This window comes from Anopheles gambiae, chromosome 2 (genome assembly GCF_943734735.2).
Source record: "Anopheles gambiae chromosome 2, idAnoGambNW_F1_1, whole genome shotgun sequence".
Lineage (NCBI taxonomy): Eukaryota > Metazoa > Arthropoda > Insecta > Diptera > Culicidae > Anopheles > Anopheles gambiae.
In genome coordinates, this window is record NC_064601.1 from 66,151,220 (window position 1) to 66,174,646 (window position 23,427).

Genomic DNA, 23,427 nt, shown 5'->3' on the forward strand with positions numbered 1-23,427 from the left:
TGATTGCAACACCAGAATTCTCCATAGCCAAAATCATCGGTCGATACTCTTCCGGTAAACCAGCCAAAAGAATCATTCCTACCCACAAGTCGGGCAATTTGAAACCAATGGCATTTAGTTGGTTTGCCGTGGATATTACCTGATTCACGTATGAATTCATTGAGCCACATGTATCCAAATCAGACTTAATCAGCTTGTGAAGCAAGCCGATTTGCCTAGAAAGCCCTTTATCCTCAAACGCCATTTCCAATTTGTCCCAAGCAGATCGAGCCGATTCCGCGTCTTCAATATGGACATAAATTGTTGGGTCGAGTAAAAGGATGAGCTTCAATCTGGCTTGCAAATCCTTTTTTTCGTCCACCGTTTCGAAAGTTCCATCCTCTTTTTTCACAGGTTTTACTACTTCCCAAAGTCCTTCGAGTTGTAGAAACGTTTTAGCAGCAAACTTCCAGGATGTCCAATTTTCCCGACCGAGCAGACGTTCAATGGAGGGAATACTTGTCGAACCGACGAAACTTGACGAGGAATTGCTTGAGCTAGGAAGCGCCATTTTCACTAAACTTTCTAGATTCAAGTCTTCGATATTCTGGATCTTTAATCAATTTTCGAGTCTGGGCCCATAACCTGTAGAGAGTAGCTGTGTAAAGGTTGCTGGTTGGAACAAGACTATATTTCTAGAATCTTACATTAATAATCATAGCCTACTATTTTACTCAAGGCTTGCTCTTCAACATTTAGCCATCTTGCATGCTTTTTAAAAGCAGGAAGCGCTGGAAAACTCATCAAACCCTAAAACCATTTTTATTAAAAGAGGCATGAATACAATTGGTGAAACATTCAATAATCAATTTACAATTTTCTTTTGATCACCAGACCGATTTATCATTTTTATCACAATTAAATTTTGAATCGAAAAGGGCTCTTAGATGTCAAACTGCCTGTTACGAACTGTTGGCTACTTGTCAAATCGTTCTACATTACTTGTCCTCGTTCCTACACAGTCCTTGCTCCGTCTAATAAGGCCTTGGGTGATCATTCGGGCGAAAAACTGTCAAGAAAGTACAGGCGGTCCCCGAGATACACGGTACCTCTTATACGCGGATTCGGAGATACGCGGTTTTCAAAATTTGACAGTTCTTGGAGCAAATTGTACTGATTTGACACATCCATTGTGAAATACCAAATAATTTCCGTGTTGATCGAATGTAAAATGCCATTTAAATAGGTTTAAAACTGTTCAATTCATTAGAAACATATCAAATAATTAATTTGGTGGCTAAAACCACCCCCTACTTGCAAAATTGCACGAAAATTAGTGATATTTTGGCTGGAAATCACGAGATTCGACTTACGCGGAAATTCGAGATACGCGGTATTTTGCGGCCGTTTTCGGTCCCCAATAACCGTGTATCTCGGGGACCGCCTGTATATTTTATTATTGAATCATGAGAATGAACAAAAATTGAAAAAAAGATTTCGAGCAGCAAATATACTAGTCGAAACATTTGCAATGTTAACCGGGTAATTAGTAAACAGCTTGATTTAATTTTGTTGTTGCTGCGCATGCTACCTCAAGTGGATGTATCGTTTATATTTTATGCACAGGCTTCAGTCCTAAAATATCGAAACATTTTTCCAGCACCTTTGATGTTGCTTCGCATAGCAAGACGCGAGAGGGATAAACAGTAATAATTTCACCTGAAAAATACAGACAAACAAAATCAATTAGCACTTAGATGAGATGGACTTGAATGTCATCCATTATTAATAGGTTCACTGTTTAAAAATACCTTGCTTATTTTTTTCGATGCAATAACAACTGTCATAAAACTCACTAAAAGCAGTGCATATTTCGTACACAAACTCACAAAGATGATGTAACGATAGATTTTTCATGATCAATAACATAACGTCGGTAAAACGAAGCAACACCTTGGCGAGTTTCCATTCCTTTTCATGATCTAATTTAATAACTGTGGAATCGATCACCTTTTGCATGTCATTTGCAAAATCTCCGCCACATTTTCTTGCAATAGAACGAATGCGGGTATAGGCATACAACAGATACACGGCAGTATTTCCTTTGTCCTCCAGCATCTGGGAAGGATAAATGAAAAGAAAGATAACATAAGAAAAGTCATATCGCACGATTTAGCCAAAATGTTTACCTTATCGAAGGAGAACACATATTCGTTGTTACGATTATGCGACAGATCCGCATATTTAATACAACCGTAGGCGACTGATTCTTGTGCTGCAACTAGCTCCTCTTGTGTGAGCACTAAGTTCCTTTCCTTCTGAACTAGTTTTTCCATAGCCCTCCTCAAACCTTCATTGAGAAGTTCTGTCAATTTCACCGTATCACCAGAACGAGTCTTGAATTTTTTACCATCTTCGCCTAGCACCACACCAAATCCGACGTGATCCACACGATGTTTGCTCTCTTGTAGGATTTTGGCTCGTTTTGCACAAGAAAAAATTGTTTGGAAATGAGTCGCCTGCCCAGCGTCAGTTACATATATCAACCAATCAGCCTTTTCTTCTTGCAAGCGTTGTTTGATGGCGGCCATATCCGAAGTATCATATGTAAATCCTCCGTCTGATTTTACGATGGTTAAAGGAATTCCAGCGCGATTTTCGCCCCACATGATAAGACGGCCTTCGTCTTCTTCAAGGAACCCATCCTGCTTAAGTTCTTCTACGATTTTTTCCATTCTGCTTTGATAAAACGATTCACCACGTTCAACTAGTTTCACATCCAATCTGTTGTAGATGGTTTGGAATTCTTTGCGTGAAACATCGCAAATTAGATTCCAGGCCTTCAAATAACTCAGCTCTCCACTTTGCAGTTTGACTACACATTCGTAGGCACGCTTTTTAAATACTTCATCGCTGTCAAATCGGACCTTTGACTCCTTGTAAAATGCTTGCAAATCGCTGATAGGCGGGGACTCGGTTTGGAAATTAGGGAAACGGTCCTGCAAATGAGCAATTAACATACCAAATTGCGTTCCCCAGTCTCCGATATGGTTAATACGAAGCACATCGTGTCCGAGATATTCCAAAAATCGACAAATTGAATCACCAATGATGGTCGAACGTAAATGACCGACATGCATTTCTTTCGCTACGTTAGGCGAGGAAAAATCGACTATCACACGTTTCTTTTCTATTAATGGTACCACAATCCCATGCCTCAAGATGCTCATAATGCGTTGTTCTCCATAAGATCTGCAGTAAAAGAAACAATAGAATTATCAAAATACTGAGGGTAAACAATTAAAGAAAATGCATACCTAGACAGGAAAATATTAACGTATCCCGCTCCAGCGATTTCTAATCTATCGACACAAGGTATTGGTTTTTGCAATTCAGCTACCAGTTTTTGGGCCACTTCACGTGGCGACGATTTAACAGATAACTGCTTCAAATGCTGCGCAATCTGCATAGCACTATTGCATTGATAATCGCCAAACTTGGGGGATGACGAAATAGTAATAACCGCCTCAACCAACACACTTGGAAAAGCTTTTTGAATGGCTTCGGTAAATACTTGCTGCAGTTCGCCAACAATGGATTGGTTGCCAGAATCGGAGGATGCGATTGATCCGCCTTCCTGTACAATAGCCTGTAAACCATATAAACATAATAGGATTGGAAAATGGTTTAGTGAAAGCCTCGGTATCCATACATTGTCTTCATACTTACCGATTGCACTATCTCCAAACGATGCTTTAATCTCGTGTTTTCCTCCATTAACTTTTTAAGTTCCACGTTATCATCTTCCAGCCCAAGCCCCTCACGAGTCTTCAAAACTTCGGATTGCAAGAGAAGAATTTCTTTTTCAATGTTTCTGATACATTTAGTGGCACTATCGAAGTCAGCCATCCTAAAGTCTGAAATTTAATATCCAACAATGGACAATATTTGGTTTCTATGTTTATATTAATCGGCAGAACAACGTGTTTATGATAAGCTGGTTCCAGACGTGACGTCTAGTAAGCGGCTATAAATGACAGCTATAAAGATTACAGTCTGCTCCCGAGATACGCGGTTTATGCGTTCTCAACAAATCTACGTAAGGATGCGCTCTGACACCAATCAAACACGACATTCGACTCGAACAAACCCATATAATCATATGGAGCTTCACTGTCACACATAAACAAACAGACAAGCAAGAATAATGTATTTAGAAGGTTGATTTTTATCAAGGTGTGTTTATTAAGGAGGTGAATTGTTAGCGCGTTTTCCGGGCGCCATCATTGAGTATTGTTATGTCAAATCGCATACAATTTTCTATACCCCCCTCCAGCCCTCCCCGATTTTAATACCGGAGCCCCCAGTATTGTTATGTCAAGTCGTGAAATGTCAATTTGCTCTGAAGCACTTCACCTCCTAATATCCATACACCTTGGATTTTTATCGCTTTTGCTGGGTGACATTGTGGGGGACATCTGTCACTTTCTGCATACAAAATTTCATTACCCCGCACCAGCCCTCCCCGATTTTTATACTGGAGCCCCCGGAAGAGAAATGTCAAGTCGAGAAATGTCATTTTGCTCTGAACAACTTCACCTTGTCATTTATAACACCTTGCAGACAAGCCAAACCTCGAGTCGAACATGCCAGATGATTCAGTCTGTGTTGCACGGTACCCACCAGCGCTGTGAGTACCTTGACTGTCAAAGGCTTCAAAGCTACAGTAGATAGAATACAATTGGGGACATTTTCAAGTTTGGGTACGTAGTTTGTCTCTTTTCTTCTACACTTACGTGCAAAACTTTAAAAATAGCTATCAAAAATGATTGTAATGCTTCACAATCAATTATAACATTAAATATGTATGCAGGTTTGAAACGTATAAAAGTATTATGTGTACATAATGCATGTGTTTGCACTGTACAGGCGTCCCCCGAGTTACGACCCCATCGAGTTAAGACGATTCGCAGATTTTGATTTTGACAGTTAAAAGTTGTCATTGACAAGAAATTAACCGTTATACACACATTTCCAAAGATTCCACAACTACTCTATCTTGAATATCTATATTGTGTACGTCTTTTCAAATATCATTATTACATTATCGAACATTATTTCAAATAAAATACACGATATCATAGATTCCAACTCTTCAACTTCGGTTATAAACTTTATATTCATAGATATTCGACACACGACTTTTTCGACTTACGCCTTGCTTTGTGACATTTTTTCGGTCCCAAATACAGTCGTATCTCGGGGGACACCAGTATGTGTTTTGGCATGGACGTTTGTTTACATTTTTCAATTTTAAATTTGAATCATTTTTATAATCTTATTAATTATAACTAGTAGTAAATTATTTGTTAAATCTTCCCCCTGTAGATGGATATTAATTTGAACTATGAAAATGCTTCATTATCAATATGAAAAGACAAGTGTCAGACAGACAGACAGACATGACAGCTCTATAAGACAATCGAACAACTGACAGAGAACCTATCGAACAGAGTCGTGTTTGTTTGTCTCGTTCCATTGTTGCCAGAGCGCCGTCTAAGGCAGCGCTCTAGCAGCAATCGAACACGACATAGAACAAGGTGGATTTAAAAATATTAGGTGGTGGACTCTAGCAAAGTGGGTATAGGGACTAGGTGGGCTTATAGGTTTGGCGGAAAGGCCATATTGGACGAACGAATGACAGGAGGGGATTCGATTGTGATACGTAGTTTTTCACCCACACTACGACACATCAACCAAAACAGCCATTGGAATTCTCACGCATACATCAACAAATGATCGAATCCCCTCCTGTCATTTCGTTTTCATTTTTCTACAGCACGGCTGTCAGATTTATGCGCACGGTTAACCTTCGTTTCTATGAACAAAAATACACCCTCATCTTTATGACCACCTACCCGGGTAAGTAATACATTTTATAAGGAAATTTGTATTTTTATTGGTCAAAAAATGTCTTATTCAATTTATTCTATGCAGCTTTAATAACAATATTTCTTTTTATTTTATAAATTTATGAAGTATGGCTTTTAGTTACATAAATTGAATGCATAGCAATTAGTTCAACTGACACTAATACACCGCCATTTCTTCCCGACTGTCGGTGCAATCATTTCAATCTATGTGACTTTAGAAGAATATTTAGAGCTAGAAAACTTTTGGAATAGATTCTATAAATATAACTACATGCATTGCTATACATATCATTACAAAGTTAGCGACTAATCGAAACCAAAATCCTTTATTGTATGTGTTACCTACCCGGGTAGTCGGTTATAGAAGTAAGGGGTAAAAGTTGATTTTATTTTTTAAAGCACATTTCAAAAAATTTAAAAATTCTGAATTTTTTACCATTTTTGTAAAACATGTTTCTCTAGGCATTCTAATTTTTTTGGATCGATTTGAAAATCCTATAAAAAGTTATCATAAAAAGAATATGTAAAACATACCCGGGTAGGTGGTTAAAGAAATGAAGGTTAAGCCGCCTGCCGATTAATCCGTCCCCGGATAATCGACGTTTTACTGTACATCATTTGACTCATTATCCGTGGTATTCGCTTAAGGCGGTGGCAACGCTCAGGGCGGTGGCAACGCTCATCGGATGCGATTTTATCGGATGAGATTTATATGGGATTTGACTGATAACGTCGGACGACGAAATCGCACGTCCGACGTCATCTGTCAAATCCCATATAAATCTCGTCCGATAAAATCGCATCCGATGAGCGTTGCCACTGCCCTCATCGGATGCGATTTTATCGGACGCGATTTATATGGGATTTGACAGATAACGTCGGACGTGCGATTTCGTCGTCCGACGTTATCTGTCAAATCCCATACAAAAATTTGACAGGCCGTCCGATAAAATCGCATGCGAAAAAGCGTTGCCACCGCCCTTAGGGCGGTGGCAACGCTCATCGGATGCGATTTTATCGGACGAGATTTATATGGGATTTGACAGATAACGTCGGACGTGCGATTTCGTCGTCCGACGTTATCTGTCAAATCCCATATAAATCTCATCCGATAAAATCGCATCCGATGAGCGTTGCCACCGCCCTTATTCGACCCTCCCAAGGGCCCTTTTCCACCACCTGAAATTTTTAATCCACCTTGATTTGATCTGAACAACTTCAGCTTTTCATATTTATACACCTTGGTTCCCTCGCAGTCCTTGATAGGAAGCTATTCATGTTGTCACTTCATGACCACCTACTTTATATGAATCCCCCTATTCAAGAAATTGGCCTTAACTATGGCGGGTAGTGCAAAACAAATCTTTTCTAAAATTCAACAAACTAATAATGTTTCTAAGGGTACCTTGTACGTAGTTAATAGGAACCCCAGAAATCTCGAACGATTAAGACTAGCATACAAAGTGGACGGATATCATCTAGAAAGACCCGTTCGAAACTTCTGGCATAGGTTTGTACAATTTACATTGCTTCAATGAACCGGTTTAACTAAAAATCTCATTACGTAGGTTGGAGCTAAATGCTAGCAAAAAATACGTTACAGCTAAATTGGTTCACTTTGAAAACGGACCAGTGATCGAATGTAGCACTAATGAATGGGCTCTGAAGCGGCATCTGTACAAAGGAAATGACTTCACGGCGTTCATTACGCTGGGAAAAGTATTCGCCTCGCGTTGCTTGGATGCTGGACTAACCGAGGTGCGATGTGATTTTATACCGTCAACCGGAAAGAAGGTGGACCTTTTCCTACGCACTGTCGAAGAGAGTGGTATTTGTCTCAAGGAACCGAATAGAATTCGCCCGGCGTATTCTTGGGATATGCACCGACCCGAAAAGCCGTGGGAAGTGATGGAGTAAATACAAAAAGAAATACGTATTCAGAATTTTAGTGAGCTAAGGTTTATTAGTCAATAAACAGCAAGCTGTTCGGCTTCATTACGTTAGTCGATCTTTACTGCTCGTATTTGTGCTTAATGTCTTTCCATAATTTCTGGAATAGAAGAAAAAGAGTCACCACAAAATTACATAACTCATGTCGCAACGTTACGCACGGCACTGCTCTTTTTATACATACCCCTTTGTTATGGGATTCGAAAATGGTATCTGTTATCATATCGAAGCCGCGCTCGAAGAAAAATACAGCTCCCGCAATTCCGACCAGGTAAGTGGAGGTGCGCTTCAACAGCAAATTGTTCAGCAGCTTCATTTTGGCTCGACTATTCCTTGGAAATTTTCTTTGCACTTGCAATCACAACACAAGCTGATAGAAGTGCGAATGTCAACTTCGACCAAAAACACGCAAGATTCTTAAGTCAAAGGTGTATGTATTTAGCAGGTCATTTGCATCGCACCGAGCCCAAAGTCTATGAAGAAACGAGGTCACTTTCTATTAACCATTTTCGAGCTACAGGTAGTCCCAGAGATACGCCATTGCACATTGGGCAAACACCTGTATAAAAATCGAAAAACCAACTTCATCACAGGTTAACACCATAATCATTTTCTTTAAATAGATATTTAAACTTAGTTGAAAACAAAATATTTCACGTTTTCATCTTAAACTTACTGAGATATAGGCCATCAAATTGTAAACTTTGTGTTTTTTGTTCCAAATTTAAGCTATTTTTCGACCGAACATAAACCATCATATTTTAGTAGGGTAACTGTACCAGTTTTCGGCAGGCTAGTGCAGCAGTTTCACAAAAATTGCTCACACATCAATATTTTTCATTATTTTTCTTGAAAGTGTAGTTATTCTGGTTGATAAACTATCATAGTATGTTACAATATTTTTTTTATTTGCCGGTTCAAAGCCCTTTTTCATAAATATTGGTGAAAATGCAAACATTGATTTTGCTCCTATTTTCGGCAGTTAGTTCCTATTTTCGGCAGGCTGTGTTCCTATTTTCGGCAGCGCGAATACGGGTCAGAAAATGTTTGTATCACTGTAAATATGTACAAAAAATTTTTTAAAGCAATTTACTTTCCTAAGATTGGTCTTAAAAAGCACTTTAATTATTAATTTTATGTTGCTTATTTTGGCCCGTTTTGACAGCCATTTTGATGCGACGTTTAAACAGAGCAGCCATTGACAGTTTCATGGTTATAGCGTACGGTGCGAACTGGCTTACACTGCTTCTAGACGACCCAAAAAATCTTGCGCGACAATTTTTTGCGGCACTTTCTATCTGTCAAACCATCCTTGTTTTAGCACGAATGTATGGCTTACTTTGATCGTAATGTCGCGAAACGCGAGCGTTGCCTTTCTGTGAAAATTTCACAAACCCGCGACAATCACGGTTGCCTCTGATTTTGTTCTAAAACTGAGATGTTGTGTTAGAACAAAGAGCTCGCAGAAAATTGGTCGCGGTACATAAGTTGGTCGTCTAGAAGCAGTGTTACAAATATTTATTTTTCTCTTAAGTTAGTGCATTTTAGGTCGTAAAATTGGTGATACAGCAATTATCCGCAGTACGCGATACTCGATATACGCGAATTCGCAGTACGCGATTCCTCTAAATTTGACAGCTCCATGTGTTTTTTGCAAATATTTTAATTCTTTGAAATATTTTATGGTTTTTTTTTGAATTTCCTTAATGTTATTAATGCATTTTGCATTAAATTTATGCAAAAGATACCTGTTTTATAACAAAAAACTTTAATGCAAAACTCTGTGTCGATAGTTTTCAATCCTCGATCCGGTAGTGTAAACTATTTTTCCATAGGAATCCGCTATACGCGAAAACTCGGTCCCGTACGATAGCGTATATCGGATAATGACTGTATTTGGTACAAGAAAGGTCATATTATGTGTCGATATACGCATTGTAGTGTTCTGATCTATTTTAAAGAAATATTCAGCCAAATCCAAGGTGTGTTATTGTTCCGAGTTTCGGCAGGAGCCCACAACATTAGCCGGCATCGCGAATAAATGAACACATTTTAACAGTCGTTTAAAGCAAGGTGGAATATAGAGGAGGTGTCTTCTTAGCGTTTGGCATGTTGCCATTTTGAGATTCAGTTTGACAACAGCCGTCGATATTTGTTTACAGGCAGCAGCTGCATTATAACGTGTAAAATGCCGATTTATGGATTGTGGATGCAAAATACCAAATTTTAATGCTAAAAAAATGTTTATTAAACGAAAACAATTCATATACCATATCCAAATACCCGCAGCATTCGTCGCATTTGACAACTGCCGTCGATCCTAATTTTGTGCTTTTTTTCTAAAGCCTCGATGCCCAATTGTTCTACATGACGACACCTCCTTTCTACCCACTTTGGTTTAAAGTTCATTTTGGTTTAACCGAGTTCATTTGTTGTTCATTCCTGTTAAAATAAACGATCGTCAAAACAGTTAACGACTGCTCGATATCGCATATAGGCAAACACGGGTAAAAAAATTCGAACAGTATAATTAAACGACTGTTAATTTGTATCGCATACGCTCTTGACACGATACGTTTGTTTAACGGCGGCATAGGACCAGTCGTTAAAATTAACAAATGAATTCAATGCGTTCGCGATGCCAAATTCTAGCAATTTTTAACGACTCTGGTTAATTTTTAACGACTGTTAATTTTAAACCAATTCTTTCGCGATGCCAGCTATTCAGTGCCAGTGCCATTAACCACCCACGCAACAATCGAGCAGGAAAATGTATGGAGATCTGTCAAATTCCGTGTTGTTTGTATGGACACAGTACCAACGTCATTGGTTTGGAAGCTCCCTTCACCTGGTTTCGCTTTGTCTGCCCGGTTCCCCGTCCTGAGCGTGTTGCTTCCATACGAGTTTCAACTTGTCGCCGGTAGCTTCTTACTCCTCTTACGAGTTGTTTTTTCTTCAACGGTAGTGAGTGGTTGTGCATCAGCCATTTTCAGTGTTTTGTTTGGTGCAATCAATACTGTAGTGAATATTTGTTTGGCGTTTATTTTTGTTTTGGTCGTACAAATCAACTATTTCATCGAAGTTTCAGGCTTATTTCAAGCTAACACAAGTTTCGAAAGCGATATGTACTCAAAGAAATTGAGAAGATCGGGGCAATTCGCTAAAATTCGCCGAGTCAACCAAACCAATTTTGAACGTGAAATGCAAGCATTGATGGATCCCTCACGTAGGTTTTTTGTTGTTGTACTAGAGTTAAGTGAATTTTTTAACATTATGTAAACATTTTTTTTTCAGCTGGCCCTTCAGTTGTTCCTACTTCGATTGAAGAAGACTTTGGCATGCCAGAAGGCATTGATAGTGATACTCAACTTTTGGAAGATGATGAAGACGTGGAATCTATTCCGTCAACTAATACTGATGCGGAGAGTGATACCGAAGAAGAAAGCGAAAATGACTTCCAAAAACCATTTGAAACACTTCTTAGACTATGGGCTCTTTCATGCAAAGTTCCGCTAACAACTTTAACCAAACTGCTGAAATTGCTTAGTCATAAAACGGATTTCAACCTGCCTAAAGACGCCAGAACGTTTTTAAAAACTCCTATTCTTATTGGCAATCAAATAGAAAATGTGGCTGGTGGACAATTATGGTATCGTGGAGTCGAGAAAACCCTAAAACAATATTTTTGGTGAGTGGATAAAACAATTACATGTTAAATGTCATACATGTTTTAATACAAAACAACTATTTCAGCCAAGTTACACCCGCAACGAGCCTAATTAATATCAATCTTTCCATGGACGGATTGCCGTTACATAACAGCGGGCCAACACAATTGTGGCCGATTTTAATGACGTTGCCGGATTTTGATCCAATGCCAGTGTTGGTGGTAGCCATTTTTTGTGGAGCATCAAAGCCAGAAAATGCTGAGGGCTATCTTCGTCAATTGGTGGACGAACTAAACCATCTATCAGACCAAGGAACCATTATTAATGGAAAAATGATAGATATTCAGTTACGTGCAATAATTGCTGATACACCTGCGCGGTCGTTTTTAAAAGGTATAATGGTTTGATTGAAATGTTCTATCAAAATAAACTAATCCGTACCTTTTACTTTAACTTTTACAGGAGTTGCGTATCATAATGCAGTGCACGGATGCATAAAATGTAAGAGTCTAGGCACTTTTATTAAAAGCGCACGAAAGGTTGTTTATAAAAGTGTTCAAGGTGAACCTCGCACTGACAAGGAACTAAAAGGCGGTGTGTACAAAGAACACGTGAAACGCACATCTCCACTATTTTATTTGAATTACTTTGATCTTATTGTTGGTTTCATTATCGCTGATCTACTTCATCTTATAGATATAGGAGTATTTCGTAAATTGATACAGGGTTTTGTCACTGGCGCGCTCAAGCCTTTTCCAAAATGGTCACCAGAACAACAATCACAGGTATCAGCGCTGTTACTTAAAATTATATTTCCCAGCGATATAAACAGGAAACTACGTTCATTGAAATATTTGCCCTTTTGGAAAGCTTCAGAGTTTGGAAGCTTTTTACGTCACGCAAGTATTCCAATACTTAGTCGTTACATAAGTAAACAAGCTTTTGAACACTTCAAGTTATTTTATGTCGCCGTCATATTTCTATCTTCTTCGAAATTTGAAAAACACTGGTTATATGCCGGGATTTTATTAGAAAAGTTTGTTGCACAATTTGCAACCATTTACCACGAAAATCATGTTACAAGCAATGTGCATAATCTTCTCCACGTTGTAACTGATGTAAAAAATCATGGACCTCTTCCCAAAATTTCCACTTATCCTTTTGAAAACAAGTTGTTTTCCATGAAAAATTTGGTAAGAAGTGGCCCAAACCCATTAGCACAAGTAGTTAACCGTGTGATAGAATTACAGGAAATTGAAATTGCTACAAAACGTTCTGAGCAAACATATCCTTTTACAAAAATAACTAAACAGGAAGTAGTACTGCACATAAACAAAAATTTTATGCTAAGACAAAGTCATAATAATTGTTGGTTTTTAACTAAAAATCTAAAAATATTCAAATATGTAACAACATTTGAAATATTGGATTGCGTTACAATTAAGGCATATGAATTTACAAAAACGGCGAATACATTTTCGGAACCAGTTCCGTCAAGTGTAATATACAACTTTAAAGCTAATGCTACAGATTTGTCATCGAATTTAAGTGATGTATGCATTGCAGATGTTATGTGCAAATTAGTGCTTATAGATTTAGGTAACGAATTTTATTTCACTCCTTTGTTACATACGCTTATTTGATAAATTTAGGAGGTTATTGCGTAAAACAAATAAATTTCTTATGTTTCCACATGATCTAATTAGTTCAGAAAAGAATGAGAAACGTGCGTCAAATAAATGTCTTAATATTTAATTCAGTTTGGTCTTTTATTCTAAGAACCCGAAAATAAACGCGCAATGCCATACGGTACGGTTCGCTTAATAAAAAAACAACGTATTACTTAGATAAAAGCCAGGATTATATCAATAATTTTCAATGAATTCGTCTTTTGTGGCAACTTGTTTTTCTTATACCTTGTGCTTTTGCTCTATCCGTGCCGTGCGAAAGTTTTTTTTGAATAAATTTTTTGACAAATTCTTCTGTAGGAATTTTAAAATTATTACCAGCAAATAGTTGAAACATTTTTAAAATGTTGTGAAACTCTCCAAATGCATGTTTTTTTTCTAATTTCCCTTTACCACTCCAGGTGCACGTGCTAAAAAAATCCCTGTCTATTAGAATATCTAATGCATCATGCATTCTGTTTTCTATGTCTTGTTCTGTAATGATGGTCTTCAGCCAATCTATTGTGCGATATAAATATGTCATATCCGCAAGTTTTTCGTCAAATTCCTTCATCTTCTGCACTGAACTAATTTGCTGATATTCAAATCTTACGCGCCGCTGGGTATTCCTGTCGATGCATACGTTGTCTACAATACAATCAATTTTTACCTCCAAGTTTTCTAATTTCCGTACGATTTTTCCTAACATATTTTCCCACCTAGTTTCTTCACTGATGCTCAATAAATTACAATCTCTTTTAGTTGATTGATTAGTTTCTAAAATTGGAATGTTCTGCTGTTCAGGTGTTCTTGGGGTAAAATATGTATGGTCAATATTATTTCTCTCTTTTCTAAAATTTGAAGTTGACGAACACGGCACTGGAGTTGCTGATCTGTTCTGTGATAAAAATATTCCTCGATTTGGAGAATAATGGTTTTGAGATTTTAGTCCCTGTTTTTTTCGTTTGATATCACCAAAACTTGTTTCTGCCACATTTTCACTATGTAGTTCAGACGAAGAAAAGGAAAAAGTACTCAGTTCTAACCATTCTTCTTCTTCTTTGTCCGGCTGATGCATGATGCCTACGAGGAGTAAATCGAGTTTTATTTTTCAAATAACCACATTGATCACAATCGTTACGATAGTCAAATACATACCGTGCTGTACAGGAACACGGACGGCTAAAGATCGATGGTAAGTATAATATACTTTGTAGCAATATGTTCTTCTCTCTTCTTTCAGATACAACACACTCCGGCTGCCAAATGAGTATAAATGACTCTCGCTAGGATCCGCGACTGACCACATCGAAACTTCGAACAATAAAAACAAATTCAAGGAATAACGGTGCAATGGCAACACGGGTGGCACTTGTGAAAAAGAGGGAGAATGAAGTAGGTAGTCGGGAGGAAAAACAAGACAGATTCAATATGATTAACACAAGCCGAAAAGGGGAGGAAGCGGAGGGGAGGGGATAGGTGGAGTGAGTTCTTTTTTTTTTCCTGTCGATGTGTTCGAACACACACTCACCATCGTAGTCAAATAATAAACATGGCCGCTTCTACAAATGTCATCAGGCTTGAACTCGAATAACCGGCTAAACGGCTCTGTCAACATGTCAAACTCAATCTTATCCGGGTGAACACTAGGCTAATCCGGATTGCCTTATTGCCCTTGGTCTTAAGGAAATGTTGTCAAGATTTATATGGGAAATTGTTGCGTGGGCAGTGCCAGATTGAAAAGTACGCATGTTTTGTTTTGGGCCGGTAGCTTGTGCACAACGTGATAACAATTCTCAAAATGGTACCAGAAAAAACGCTCCACTCTGACGTTTAAACTTTTATAATAAGCTAAAACTCTGCAATATCGCTTGCTCTTTAAGCCAATTTTAAGCCTGCTGTTTAAGCTTCTAGCAACTCGAAAAACGCTAACAATCTGCTCGAAAATGTCACTTGGGAAATCCCAGTCAGTCAAATCGGACTTAATTTACCCCTATATTACCGCTAAATTACCGGTAATTTAAGAGTAATTTAATGGTAAATTAGCAGTCGTTAATTTACCCATTCGAGCAGTTTTGACAGATCCTATTCCTTCCTCTATTTTATTTTTATTTTTGTCGGCCAAATTGTTATTGAATAACACGAAATGTATTATATTACAGTTGAATGCTTTTATTCAATCATTGTCCTTAACTTATACAAACGATTACAATGTATTTTTTAAGCAAACTCGACATGAATAGCCGCTTCACCCGGAGAAGGTGGTGCACAAATAGCACTAATAAATGCAATTTCTCGGCTGTTTTTTACATTTAACAGTTTTAAACACGCCGCCGATGTCTTCTTCCACTAAAAAATCATTAAAACAATACTCTTTTTGTTCTAATTTACATCTTTTCACTGACAACAAACGACAACACTTCGTACCGCTAAATTGCTCTAAAATTACTGTTATGACAGACACAAAACTGCTCGAATGGGTAAATTAACAGAAGGTTGCCTGACTGGGGGGGGAACTTTTATTGAAGGATTTATTTGGCTGGTAGCCACGGAGCTGACAAAATGTTGAAAAAAGCTTCAACTTTGACAAAACTGCCTTTCAATTGCAAAAAATACCTTTCTCGTGGCCTACACACAAGAACGACAAAAAGCTCAAACCTCTGAAAATCATCGATATTTTGTTTAACAAGTGCTAAATAGGTAAATAAATCAAATAGAAACATGCATTTTAGCACTATTATCATAGGACTGGGTCACAACTGCGCCAAATAGCTGTTTGTTTACGCTTTTTCGCGAACGTCAATTTTTGACGCTTTTTGTCAACTCTTTTTCCTGGCTGCTTCAGGTTCCGACATTTTGACAAAAGCTCACGTTTTGATTTTTATTCAGCATTTTGTCACTCCCGTGGCCTTGCGCCTATTGATGTCAATAAGATATGTAAATAGGAAACTTGAGACAGCAAGTTTGTTGACAAATCAAAAAGGGGTATTGAATAGTTTTACAAATTCGAATTCATTTTCTATAAAGATGTCTAGTCCGCGTGTTAAAAGATATAGAAGAGATTCTCAAAAAAGCGAAGATGAGGAAGACAATTCGTTTGTTCCTTATGTGTCAGTAAAAGAACGAAAAAAACAACAGCTGCTCAAGTTGGGTCGTATCGTTCAATTGACTGCCGAAGCATCTACGGTTGGAAAATCATCCAGTGAAAATGAGCACGAGGAAGAAAGCACAGAAGAGTCATGGGGAAGAAAATTTAATATCAGCTTGTTGGATCAACACACTGAACTTAAAAAGATAGCAGAAGCTAAGAAAATTAGCGCAGTAGAAAAACAATTGAAAGAGGAGGAGAAAATCCTCGAAAGTGTCGCTGAAAAGAAAGCACTCATGGGTGTTGCTGAGTTGGCCAAGGGAATACAGTATGAAGATCCTATCAAAACCAGCTGGACGCCTCCAAGATATATCTTATCCAAACCGGAATCCCGTCACGAGAAAATTCGCGAAAAGCTCCGTATACTGACGGAAGGAGAAAATGTACCACCGCCATTGCGTACGTTTCGTGAAATGAAGCTCCCAAAAGCCGTGTTAGCAGCCTTGGCGAAAAGAAACATAAAGAAACCTTCTCCTATTCAAGTGCAAGGTATACCTGCAGTTCTGGCTGGACGAGACTTGATCGGGATCGCATTTACTGGCTCGGGTAAAACGTTGGTTTTTGTTTTACCAATCATTATGTTCTGTCTAGAGCAAGAATTACGGCTACCATTCATTAAACGTGAAGGGCCGTACGGATTGATCATTTGTCCTTCTCGGGAGCTAGCGAAACAAACACATGACATAATTCAGTACTATTGTCGCCATCTTCAGGAAGCTGGTATGCCAGAAATTCGCACTGTTCTCGCAATTGGCGGAGTCCCTGTAAATGACGCCATTGCAATCATTCAGCAAGGGGCACACATCATGGTTGCCACGCCGGGTCGACTAATGGATATGTTGGATAAAAAATTGGTAACTCTAGATGTATGCCGTTACCTGTGCATGGATGAAGCTGATCGAATGATTGACATGGGTTTTGAGGAAGACGTCCGCACAATATTTTCCTATTTTAAGGGACAACGACAAACTCTTTTATTCTCGGCAACCATGCCAAAAAAGATTCAAAATTTTGCTAAATCTGCTTTAGTAAAACCAGTTACAATCAACGTTGGACGTGCGGGTGCCGCTTCAATGAACGTAACTCAAGACGTGGAATACGTAAAGCAGGAGGCAAAAGTTGTGTATTTGTTGGAGTGTTTGCAGAAAACACCACCTCCAGTACTGATATTTGCTGAGAAAAAGCAAGATGTCGACGCAATTCATGAATATTTATTACTTAAAGGGGTAGAAGCAGTAGCTATCCACGGAGGAAAAGATCAAGAAGAGCGATATCGGTCGGTCGAGTCATTTAGAAATCAAGAGAAGGACGTGCTAGTTGCTACTGACGTCGCATCTAAAGGTTTGGATTTTCCGGATGTGCAGCATGTAATTAATTATGATATGCCAGACGATATCGAAAACTACGTACATCGAATTGGTCGTACTGGTCGATCTGGATCAAAAGGTTTAGCGACAACATTTATCAATAAGGCGACAGAGCAGTTTGTACTATTGGATTTGAAACATCTTTTGATTGAAGCTCAACAAAAAGTTCCTCCGTTCTTGGGTGAACTATGCTCGGAAACAGAGAAATACGCAGATCTCGGTGATGGCTGTAGTTATTGTGGTGGTTTAGGTCACCGCATCACGGAATGTCCTAAACTTGAAGCCGTGCAAAGCAAACAAGCTTCTAATATTGGACGCAGAGATTATTTATCGAACACTGCTGCTGATTATTAATGTAGTTTCAGTACAGTAGCACTGCAGATGCACTATCTTATCTACAGCATTTATGATTAAGTTTGATAAATAAAGAAAACTGTTTTGTTCCATAAAATCACAAAGGTAATTGTAATATCTTTTATGTTTTGACCTATGACACGTTGATGAACACAAATATCACAATATTAATGTAAAAGTAACCGTTCAGTTAGACATACAGCGACAACGTCGCGCGCGACGAAAAATAGCTCTAAATTTCACTTTGTGTAGATCAAAGTAGCTCATTTGACTCAGTCAACCAACTTGTTTTATATTTGAAAACACACAAAAATAGGTTGAAATGTGTTCAAATCTAATTTTTTGTGTTTGGCATTAATCTGGCTTGTAAAAAAACTAGATAATTCGATTATTTCGGATGAAGCAAAATTGTCGCGCGCGACGAGTAGCTCTGTTTGCAAAATTAAGCTACAGTCAGTCCAAAAAGTATTCGTCTAGCTGAATATTTCACAGAAAAAGGCAAATTATGGCCGCAATACGTATAGGGCGATAAAAGTAATGATGAGGTTTGATAAAGAGACCATCAATACACACGTTTTGTTATAAAATAAGCATTTAAATAGTGCAATAGCAATCAAAATACATAAAAAACTAAAAAAAGTCGTTTGACGGGCGCGCAAAAAGTATTCGTCCATCTAGGTTTTTAATTATTTGCGCTGGACAAACACTACGTAGACGTGAATTAAATTTATTATTATCAATCTGCTGATGACTTCCTTCTAAATTAATGCATTTCTGTTGTTTCAATTGCACTTCAAGTGGTCAGAGAGGCACTAAAGGCAGGGGAGTTAAATTAATGGAGCATGATGGCGAAAATCGTATCTTAATCCTATGCATTCTATAATCCTTAAACCTATCCTACCCATTTTTGAAGGTTATAAAATGTGGAGGTCTCGTAGTACAGTCGTCAACTCGTACGATTTAACAACATGCCCGTCATGGGTTCAATCCCCAAATAAACCGCGCCGCCATACGTAGGACTGACTATCCTGCTATGGGGGGGAATCAATTAGTCACTGAAAGCTAAACCCACAAGTGGGTACAGGCAGGCCTTGACCGACATCGGTTGTTGAGCCAAAGAAGAAGAAGAAAATGTGGAGGCCTCGTTCCTTCATTTGATCAGAGTTTGGCCATTTTTCTGACACTTATTGTGTGACAAACTGCCATATAAGCAGCCGTCCTTGACGGTTAATCTAACGAAAGAAGCGGTTTATTGTCCAAAAAATAAAAAAAATTCCAAGGAATCAGTGCATTTTGTGATGGCCAATAAGATCAGGAAAAGAGATGGGTCACATTTGGGTGATGGGTCATGCTGCATTTCATCGTAGCTGGTCATGTAAAAGCTTGAATGAGTGAGTTGTTACAAACATGTTTAGTTTGAATAATACCATACACAGAAAGTAGCCAAATCTGGTAATGAGCATCAAATAATTCAAAAATTCATTTCAAATTAGGCTATACTAATATATTAAAACACGTTTAAATCGCCAAGGTCATACGGCCGACGTCTACCATAGCGAAAACAGTCTACTAAGATGCAGCAGCAAAATCTCGTGTAACGGTAGCACCATGATATCATGATACTAGAACTCAGTGAGGAAAGGTGAGCTAGAAAAATGATTCAAATTGATTGGAGACGAGATGGGGAAACATATTCATGCAGTTTTTAAGTACTTTGAGTCCGTGTTTTGAGAAATTTTACTTAAAATGTATCACATGGTTCACGAACAGTCGAGCTGGAGAACATACAGAGCATTGTCATTTGCCCGAAACACCAAACCAGCTGAAACCAAACTAATGAAAATGATTTAGTAGGCTCTAAATATGATATATGTTGCCAATTTGTCAATGGAACTTGGCCACGTAGTTCGTAAATGCAATATTTCTACCAGAGAATAATTGGAACAAGTCTTGTAGGATGAGTGGATCAAAAATACGCCATTTAATGGTTCAAATGAGTTCTTGCGTTGTGCAAGTAGTCACCAATAGTCATAAATGCAATAAGAAACAAGATCAGGACATTTTTTGATTCCATAACCTTTGTTTTCATACGCATATTACGCCAAAAGTCAGATAGACGAATACTTTTTGCGCACCAATCAAATGACTTTTTTAGTTTTTTAAAATAATTTAGTTGTTTTTGCACTATTTTAATGCTTATTTTTAGCAGTACGTGTGTATTGATGGTCCCTTTATCAAACCCCATGATTACTTTTACCACCTCATGCCTTTTGCGGCCATAATTCGCCTTTTTCTGCAAAATATTCAGCTAGACGAATACTTTTTGGACTGACTGTACTTTTTTTCGCGCGCGACGTCGTCGCGCGCGACGTTGTCGCTGTATGTCTATTCGGACGGTTACACACACACATTTCCAAAGATCCCAAAAAGCCAGCTCGAACTCCACAGCTTTTTTGAGGCTGTAAAACGAAAACTCGTTCCGATGTCGTACTTTGTGGCTGATTAAGAGATAAGAAGTACTTTGCGGAACTATGGCGCTTTTTAACAAGCACACGGTACTCTTTGGAACTTTGCGGCTGATTCTCACTATGTGTAGGGATCATGATGGAACTTGAAGGCTTGTTAAGACAGCGTACCGAACTTGGAAGAACTTTAAAGCTTTTTAATGCATGACATCGGTACGAGGTGGCTCTTGTCAAAGGCTGCCACGCAAACAATCGGGGCGAGTACCGGCTTTGAACGACGAAATCCGTTCGACGCTCATGAGAGAATGAGAATCATGAGATACAACCCAACCCCATGTGCATCAAAGCTGTCTACAACTGTATCGTTCGTTCGGTTCTGGAATATTCGTGCGTAGTCTGGAGCTCAACTACCGCTTCTTCAATTGCTCGACTTGAGGCGATTCAACGTAAACTCACGCGATATGCCCTACGCCTACTTCCCTGGCAAGATCGCAATAATCTTCCTCCGTATGCTGCGCGGTGCCGTCTTCTAGGCCTTGAACCTCTTTCGGTTAGATGACGCAATGCACAGGGTCCTTTCATCGCTGGATTGCTAAATGGCTCTATCGACTCATCGCCTTTGTTGCATCGAGTCGATATCTATGCACCATCCCGAACACTTAGGTCTAGAGAAACTCTACGGCTCGCTCAACCCCGTTCCAGCGCTGGTCGGTCTGACCCTATGTTCCGCATGTCGGCTGTCTTCAACACTGTCTCGGATTGCTTCGACTTCGACATCTCAACTCAGTGCTTCAAGGAACGTCTCCGGCTTTTGCCATGGCCGCAGTGAATTGCGCTGCAAATCATGTTTTGTTATGTTTTTTTTTTTAAATGAACTGTTACATCTTAATTAGGCCATAGGGCCCGTTGAAGATTAATAAATAAATAATAATAATAACAACTGTCAAGCATTTAAAGACGTTTATATCTACGATTCAAGGATGGTTACACACAAACCAATTGCATATTGAATGAACCACACGTGCCATTTTGAGCAGACCGTTTACAAGGACAGTGAACCCAAAAGCACAAAAGATAGAAACACGTGGAGTGATATTTTTGTGAATTGGACGAAATAAATCGAAGAAATAAGTGAAAAAGGACACTAAGCATACGAATTACCGAAACGATGGGGGTCAACGACCCCGGAGGGGGAATTTCCCTCTCAAATTACTATAGTGGATTAGGAGTAGATTTCCAAATAGGATCCGCAGAGGAACCTAGAAGGAAAATAAAAAAAGGGACCCAATTGAGGAAAATAAGTGAAGTGCACGAATCGGAAAAAAGATTTTTGGTGATAGAAGCGGAAAAACAAGACAAAGACTTAAGTCGTGCAAACCCATTCTTAGTGAAAAAGACAATTGATGTGATAGTTGGAGAAAACAATGCTAATATTACGAGAATAAGAGGAGGAAAACTACTAGTGAGAGTGAACTCAAACAAAAATGCGGAAAAACTTAAACGTCTAAAAAAAATAGGGGTGGGAGAAAACGAAACAAAAATTGTAGTGATAGAACATCCCACACTAAATACGTGCAAAGGTGTAATAAGGTGCCCGGAAATCGAATTCCTCACCGAAAACGAAATCATGGAGGGCCTCACCGAGGACAAAGTGACGGAAGTAGTAATATTAAAAAGAAAAGTTAATGATAAAGTAATAAACACACGCACGGCAGTAATTACTTTCAACACGACCAAGGTGCCTAGAAAAATAGATTTTGGTTGGAATCCGTTAAAAGTAGAACTATACATACCAAAGCCAATGCGATGTGGAACATGTCTAAAAATAGGACACACCAAAAAAGTGTGTAGACGAGAAAAAGTATGCGCCAAATGTAGTGAGAATGTACACATTGAGGAGTGCAAGAATCTGAAATGCGTATCTTGTGGAGGAGATCACCATACACTTGACAAACAATGTCCAGTGTTTGTGGATGAGATGGAGATACAAAAAATAAAAACAGTAAACTCAAATGACATACGGAGAGGCAAGAAAAATACGCAGATCACAATGCCCGAGTATTCCAAGAATATTCACTAACGGACAAACATACGCCCAAAAAACAAAAATAACAGATAAAACAAAAAATAGAAGTCAAACAGAGAATATTAAAAAAAAACATATTCAAAAAAAATAATGACCCAAAACACAACACATACAGAAAATAACAAAAATAATCAAAATATAACAGAAAAGAAAACACAAGAAAACACACAAAAAGAAAATAACACAACAGAAGAAACAGAAAACACGAACAATACAGAAAAAAACAATTCACATCAGTGAAACTAGACTATCAATGAACACGCCTATAGACGTGGTACAACTAGACTTAGAACAAATTTTAATACAAAATGAAAACGATGAACTAATCCCACTGCAACATGAAAAAAAACAATAGAAAAAAATTAAATAAATGTAAAAAGAGCGAAAAAAAAACAAAATATAATATGATATCCCTTTTCTCCATAAAAAAAAAACAATATAAAAAAACAATAGTAAAAAAACCAAAAATAATCAATTAAATGAATAACTTAAATATCTTACAAGCAAACGTACAAAGCTATAGAAAAAACAAAGATGAAATAGAACACATAATAAATGGAGAAAATCAACATAGCATGCATCCAAGAAACATGGATAAAAGAAAAAGATAACACAAAAATAACAGGATATAATATTATTACAGAAAATAGAGAAGAGGGATATGGCGGAAGCGCAATCATCAGAAAAAAGGGTATGAAATTTAAACAAATAAAAATACGAAATAGGATAAAAACATACAAATAGTAGCAATAGAGTTAATAGAAAGTAGTATAAATATAATATCGATATACATGAGCCCAAAAACAACTC

The 23,427-nt window shown here is 38.2% G+C and overlaps 6 protein-coding genes across 8 annotated transcripts; 3 read left to right on the forward strand and 3 right to left on the reverse strand.

Annotated features, from left to right (window-relative positions):
* Positions 1 to 798: 798 nt before the first annotated feature.
* On the reverse strand, positions 799 to 4,031 carry LOC1278518 (probable arginine--tRNA ligase, cytoplasmic). Its single transcript, XM_318119.5, has 5 exons — positions 3,709 to 4,031; positions 3,297 to 3,628; positions 2,169 to 3,231; positions 1,791 to 2,097; positions 799 to 1,698 (listed from the first exon to the last, which is right to left on the reverse strand). The coding sequence occupies exons 1-5, from the start codon at positions 3,886 to 3,888 to the stop codon at positions 1,589 to 1,591; spliced, it is 1,992 nt and encodes a 663-aa protein (XP_318119.3). The 5' UTR covers positions 3,889 to 4,031; the 3' UTR covers positions 799 to 1,588.
* A 3,146-nt stretch (positions 4,032 to 7,177) lies between these two features.
* Positions 7,178 to 7,935, forward strand: LOC3289841 (large ribosomal subunit protein uL18m). Its single transcript, XM_554644.3, has 2 exons — positions 7,178 to 7,422; positions 7,481 to 7,935. The coding sequence occupies exons 1-2, from the start codon at positions 7,253 to 7,255 to the stop codon at positions 7,827 to 7,829; spliced, it is 519 nt and encodes a 172-aa protein (XP_554644.2). The 5' UTR covers positions 7,178 to 7,252; the 3' UTR covers positions 7,830 to 7,935.
* LOC5667168 (cytochrome b-c1 complex subunit 9) lies at positions 7,849 to 8,297 on the reverse strand. Its single transcript, XM_001689050.2, has 2 exons — positions 8,047 to 8,297; positions 7,849 to 7,962 (listed from the first exon to the last, which is right to left on the reverse strand). The coding sequence occupies exons 1-2, from the start codon at positions 8,176 to 8,178 to the stop codon at positions 7,924 to 7,926; spliced, it is 171 nt and encodes a 56-aa protein (XP_001689102.1). The 5' UTR covers positions 8,179 to 8,297; the 3' UTR covers positions 7,849 to 7,923.
* A 2,317-nt stretch (positions 8,298 to 10,614) lies between these two features.
* Positions 10,615 to 13,227, forward strand: LOC133391241 (uncharacterized). Of its 2 annotated transcripts, XM_061643442.1 has the most exons (4): positions 10,615 to 11,088; positions 11,157 to 11,550; positions 11,616 to 11,923; positions 11,993 to 13,227. In XM_061643442.1, exons 1-4 carry the CDS (start codon positions 10,668 to 10,670, stop codon positions 13,171 to 13,173), a joined length of 2,304 nt encoding a protein of 767 aa, XP_061499426.1. In that variant the 5' UTR covers positions 10,615 to 10,667; the 3' UTR covers positions 13,174 to 13,227. The 2 variants fall into 2 exon arrangements, with proteins under 2 accessions (XP_061499426.1, XP_061499427.1); XM_061643443.1 differs by having other exon boundaries at positions 11,616 to 13,227.
* Positions 13,228 to 13,266: 39 nt separating this feature from the next.
* LOC133391242 (uncharacterized) lies at positions 13,267 to 14,849 on the reverse strand. 2 transcript variants are annotated; one of them, XM_061643445.1, is made up of 3 exons: positions 14,729 to 14,845; positions 14,356 to 14,511; positions 13,267 to 14,280 (listed from the first exon to the last, which is right to left on the reverse strand). In XM_061643445.1, exons 2-3 carry the CDS (start codon positions 14,504 to 14,506, stop codon positions 13,406 to 13,408), a joined length of 1,026 nt encoding a protein of 341 aa, XP_061499429.1. In that variant the 5' UTR covers positions 14,507 to 14,511; positions 14,729 to 14,845; the 3' UTR covers positions 13,267 to 13,405. The 2 variants fall into 2 exon arrangements, with proteins under 2 accessions (XP_061499429.1, XP_061499428.1); XM_061643444.1 differs by having other exon boundaries at positions 14,356 to 14,849.
* A 1,212-nt stretch (positions 14,850 to 16,061) lies between these two features.
* On the forward strand, positions 16,062 to 18,170 carry LOC1278516 (ATP-dependent RNA helicase abstrakt). The gene has a single exon (XM_318117.5). The coding sequence runs from the start codon at positions 16,120 to 16,122 to the stop codon at positions 18,064 to 18,066; it is 1,947 nt and encodes a 648-aa protein (XP_318117.5). The 5' UTR covers positions 16,062 to 16,119; the 3' UTR covers positions 18,067 to 18,170.
* Positions 18,171 to 23,427: the final 5,257 nt, after the last annotated feature.

Bases quoted from the DNA above. Each gene is read 5' to 3' on its own strand.
- LOC1278518 (XM_318119.5), bottom strand. From the start codon at position 3,888: ATGGCTGACTTCGATAGTGCCACTAAATGTATCAGAAACATTGAAAAA. The intron at 3,232-3,296 runs GTATGCATTTTC...CTTTTACTGCAG, and splicing joins GTTAATATTTTCCTGTCTAG to ATCTTATGGAGAACAACGCA. The intron at 2,098-2,168 runs GTAAACATTTTG...TATCCTTCCCAG, and splicing joins ATGTGTTCTCCTTCGATAAG to ATGCTGGAGGACAAAGGAAA.
- LOC3289841 (XM_554644.3), top strand. From the start codon at position 7,253: ATGGCGGGTAGTGCAAAACAAATCTTTTCTAAAATTCAACAAACTAAT. The intron at 7,423-7,480 runs GTTTGTACAATT...CTCATTACGTAG, and splicing joins GTTCGAAACTTCTGGCATAG to GTTGGAGCTAAATGCTAGCA.
- LOC5667168 (XM_001689050.2), bottom strand. From the start codon at position 8,178: ATGAAGCTGCTGAACAATTTGCTGTTGAAGCGCACCTCCACTTACCTG. The intron at 7,963-8,046 runs GTATGTATAAAA...CTTCTATTCCAG, and splicing joins TCGAATCCCATAACAAAGGG to AAATTATGGAAAGACATTAA.
- LOC133391241 (XM_061643442.1), top strand. From the start codon at position 10,668: ATGGACACAGTACCAACGTCATTGGTTTGGAAGCTCCCTTCACCTGGT. The intron at 11,089-11,156 runs GTAGGTTTTTTG...TTTTTTTTTCAG, and splicing joins AGCATTGATGGATCCCTCAC to CTGGCCCTTCAGTTGTTCCT. The intron at 11,924-11,992 runs GTATAATGGTTT...TAACTTTTACAG, and splicing joins TGCGCGGTCGTTTTTAAAAG to GAGTTGCGTATCATAATGCA.
- LOC133391242 (XM_061643444.1), bottom strand. From the start codon at position 14,506: ATGTGGTCAGTCGCGGATCCTAGCGAGAGTCATTTATACTCATTTGGC. The intron at 14,281-14,355 runs GTATGTATTTGA...TACTCCTCGTAG, and splicing joins CCGTGTTCCTGTACAGCACG to GCATCATGCATCAGCCGGAC.
- LOC1278516 (XM_318117.5), top strand. From the start codon at position 16,120: ATGTCAATAAGATATGTAAATAGGAAACTTGAGACAGCAAGTTTGTTG.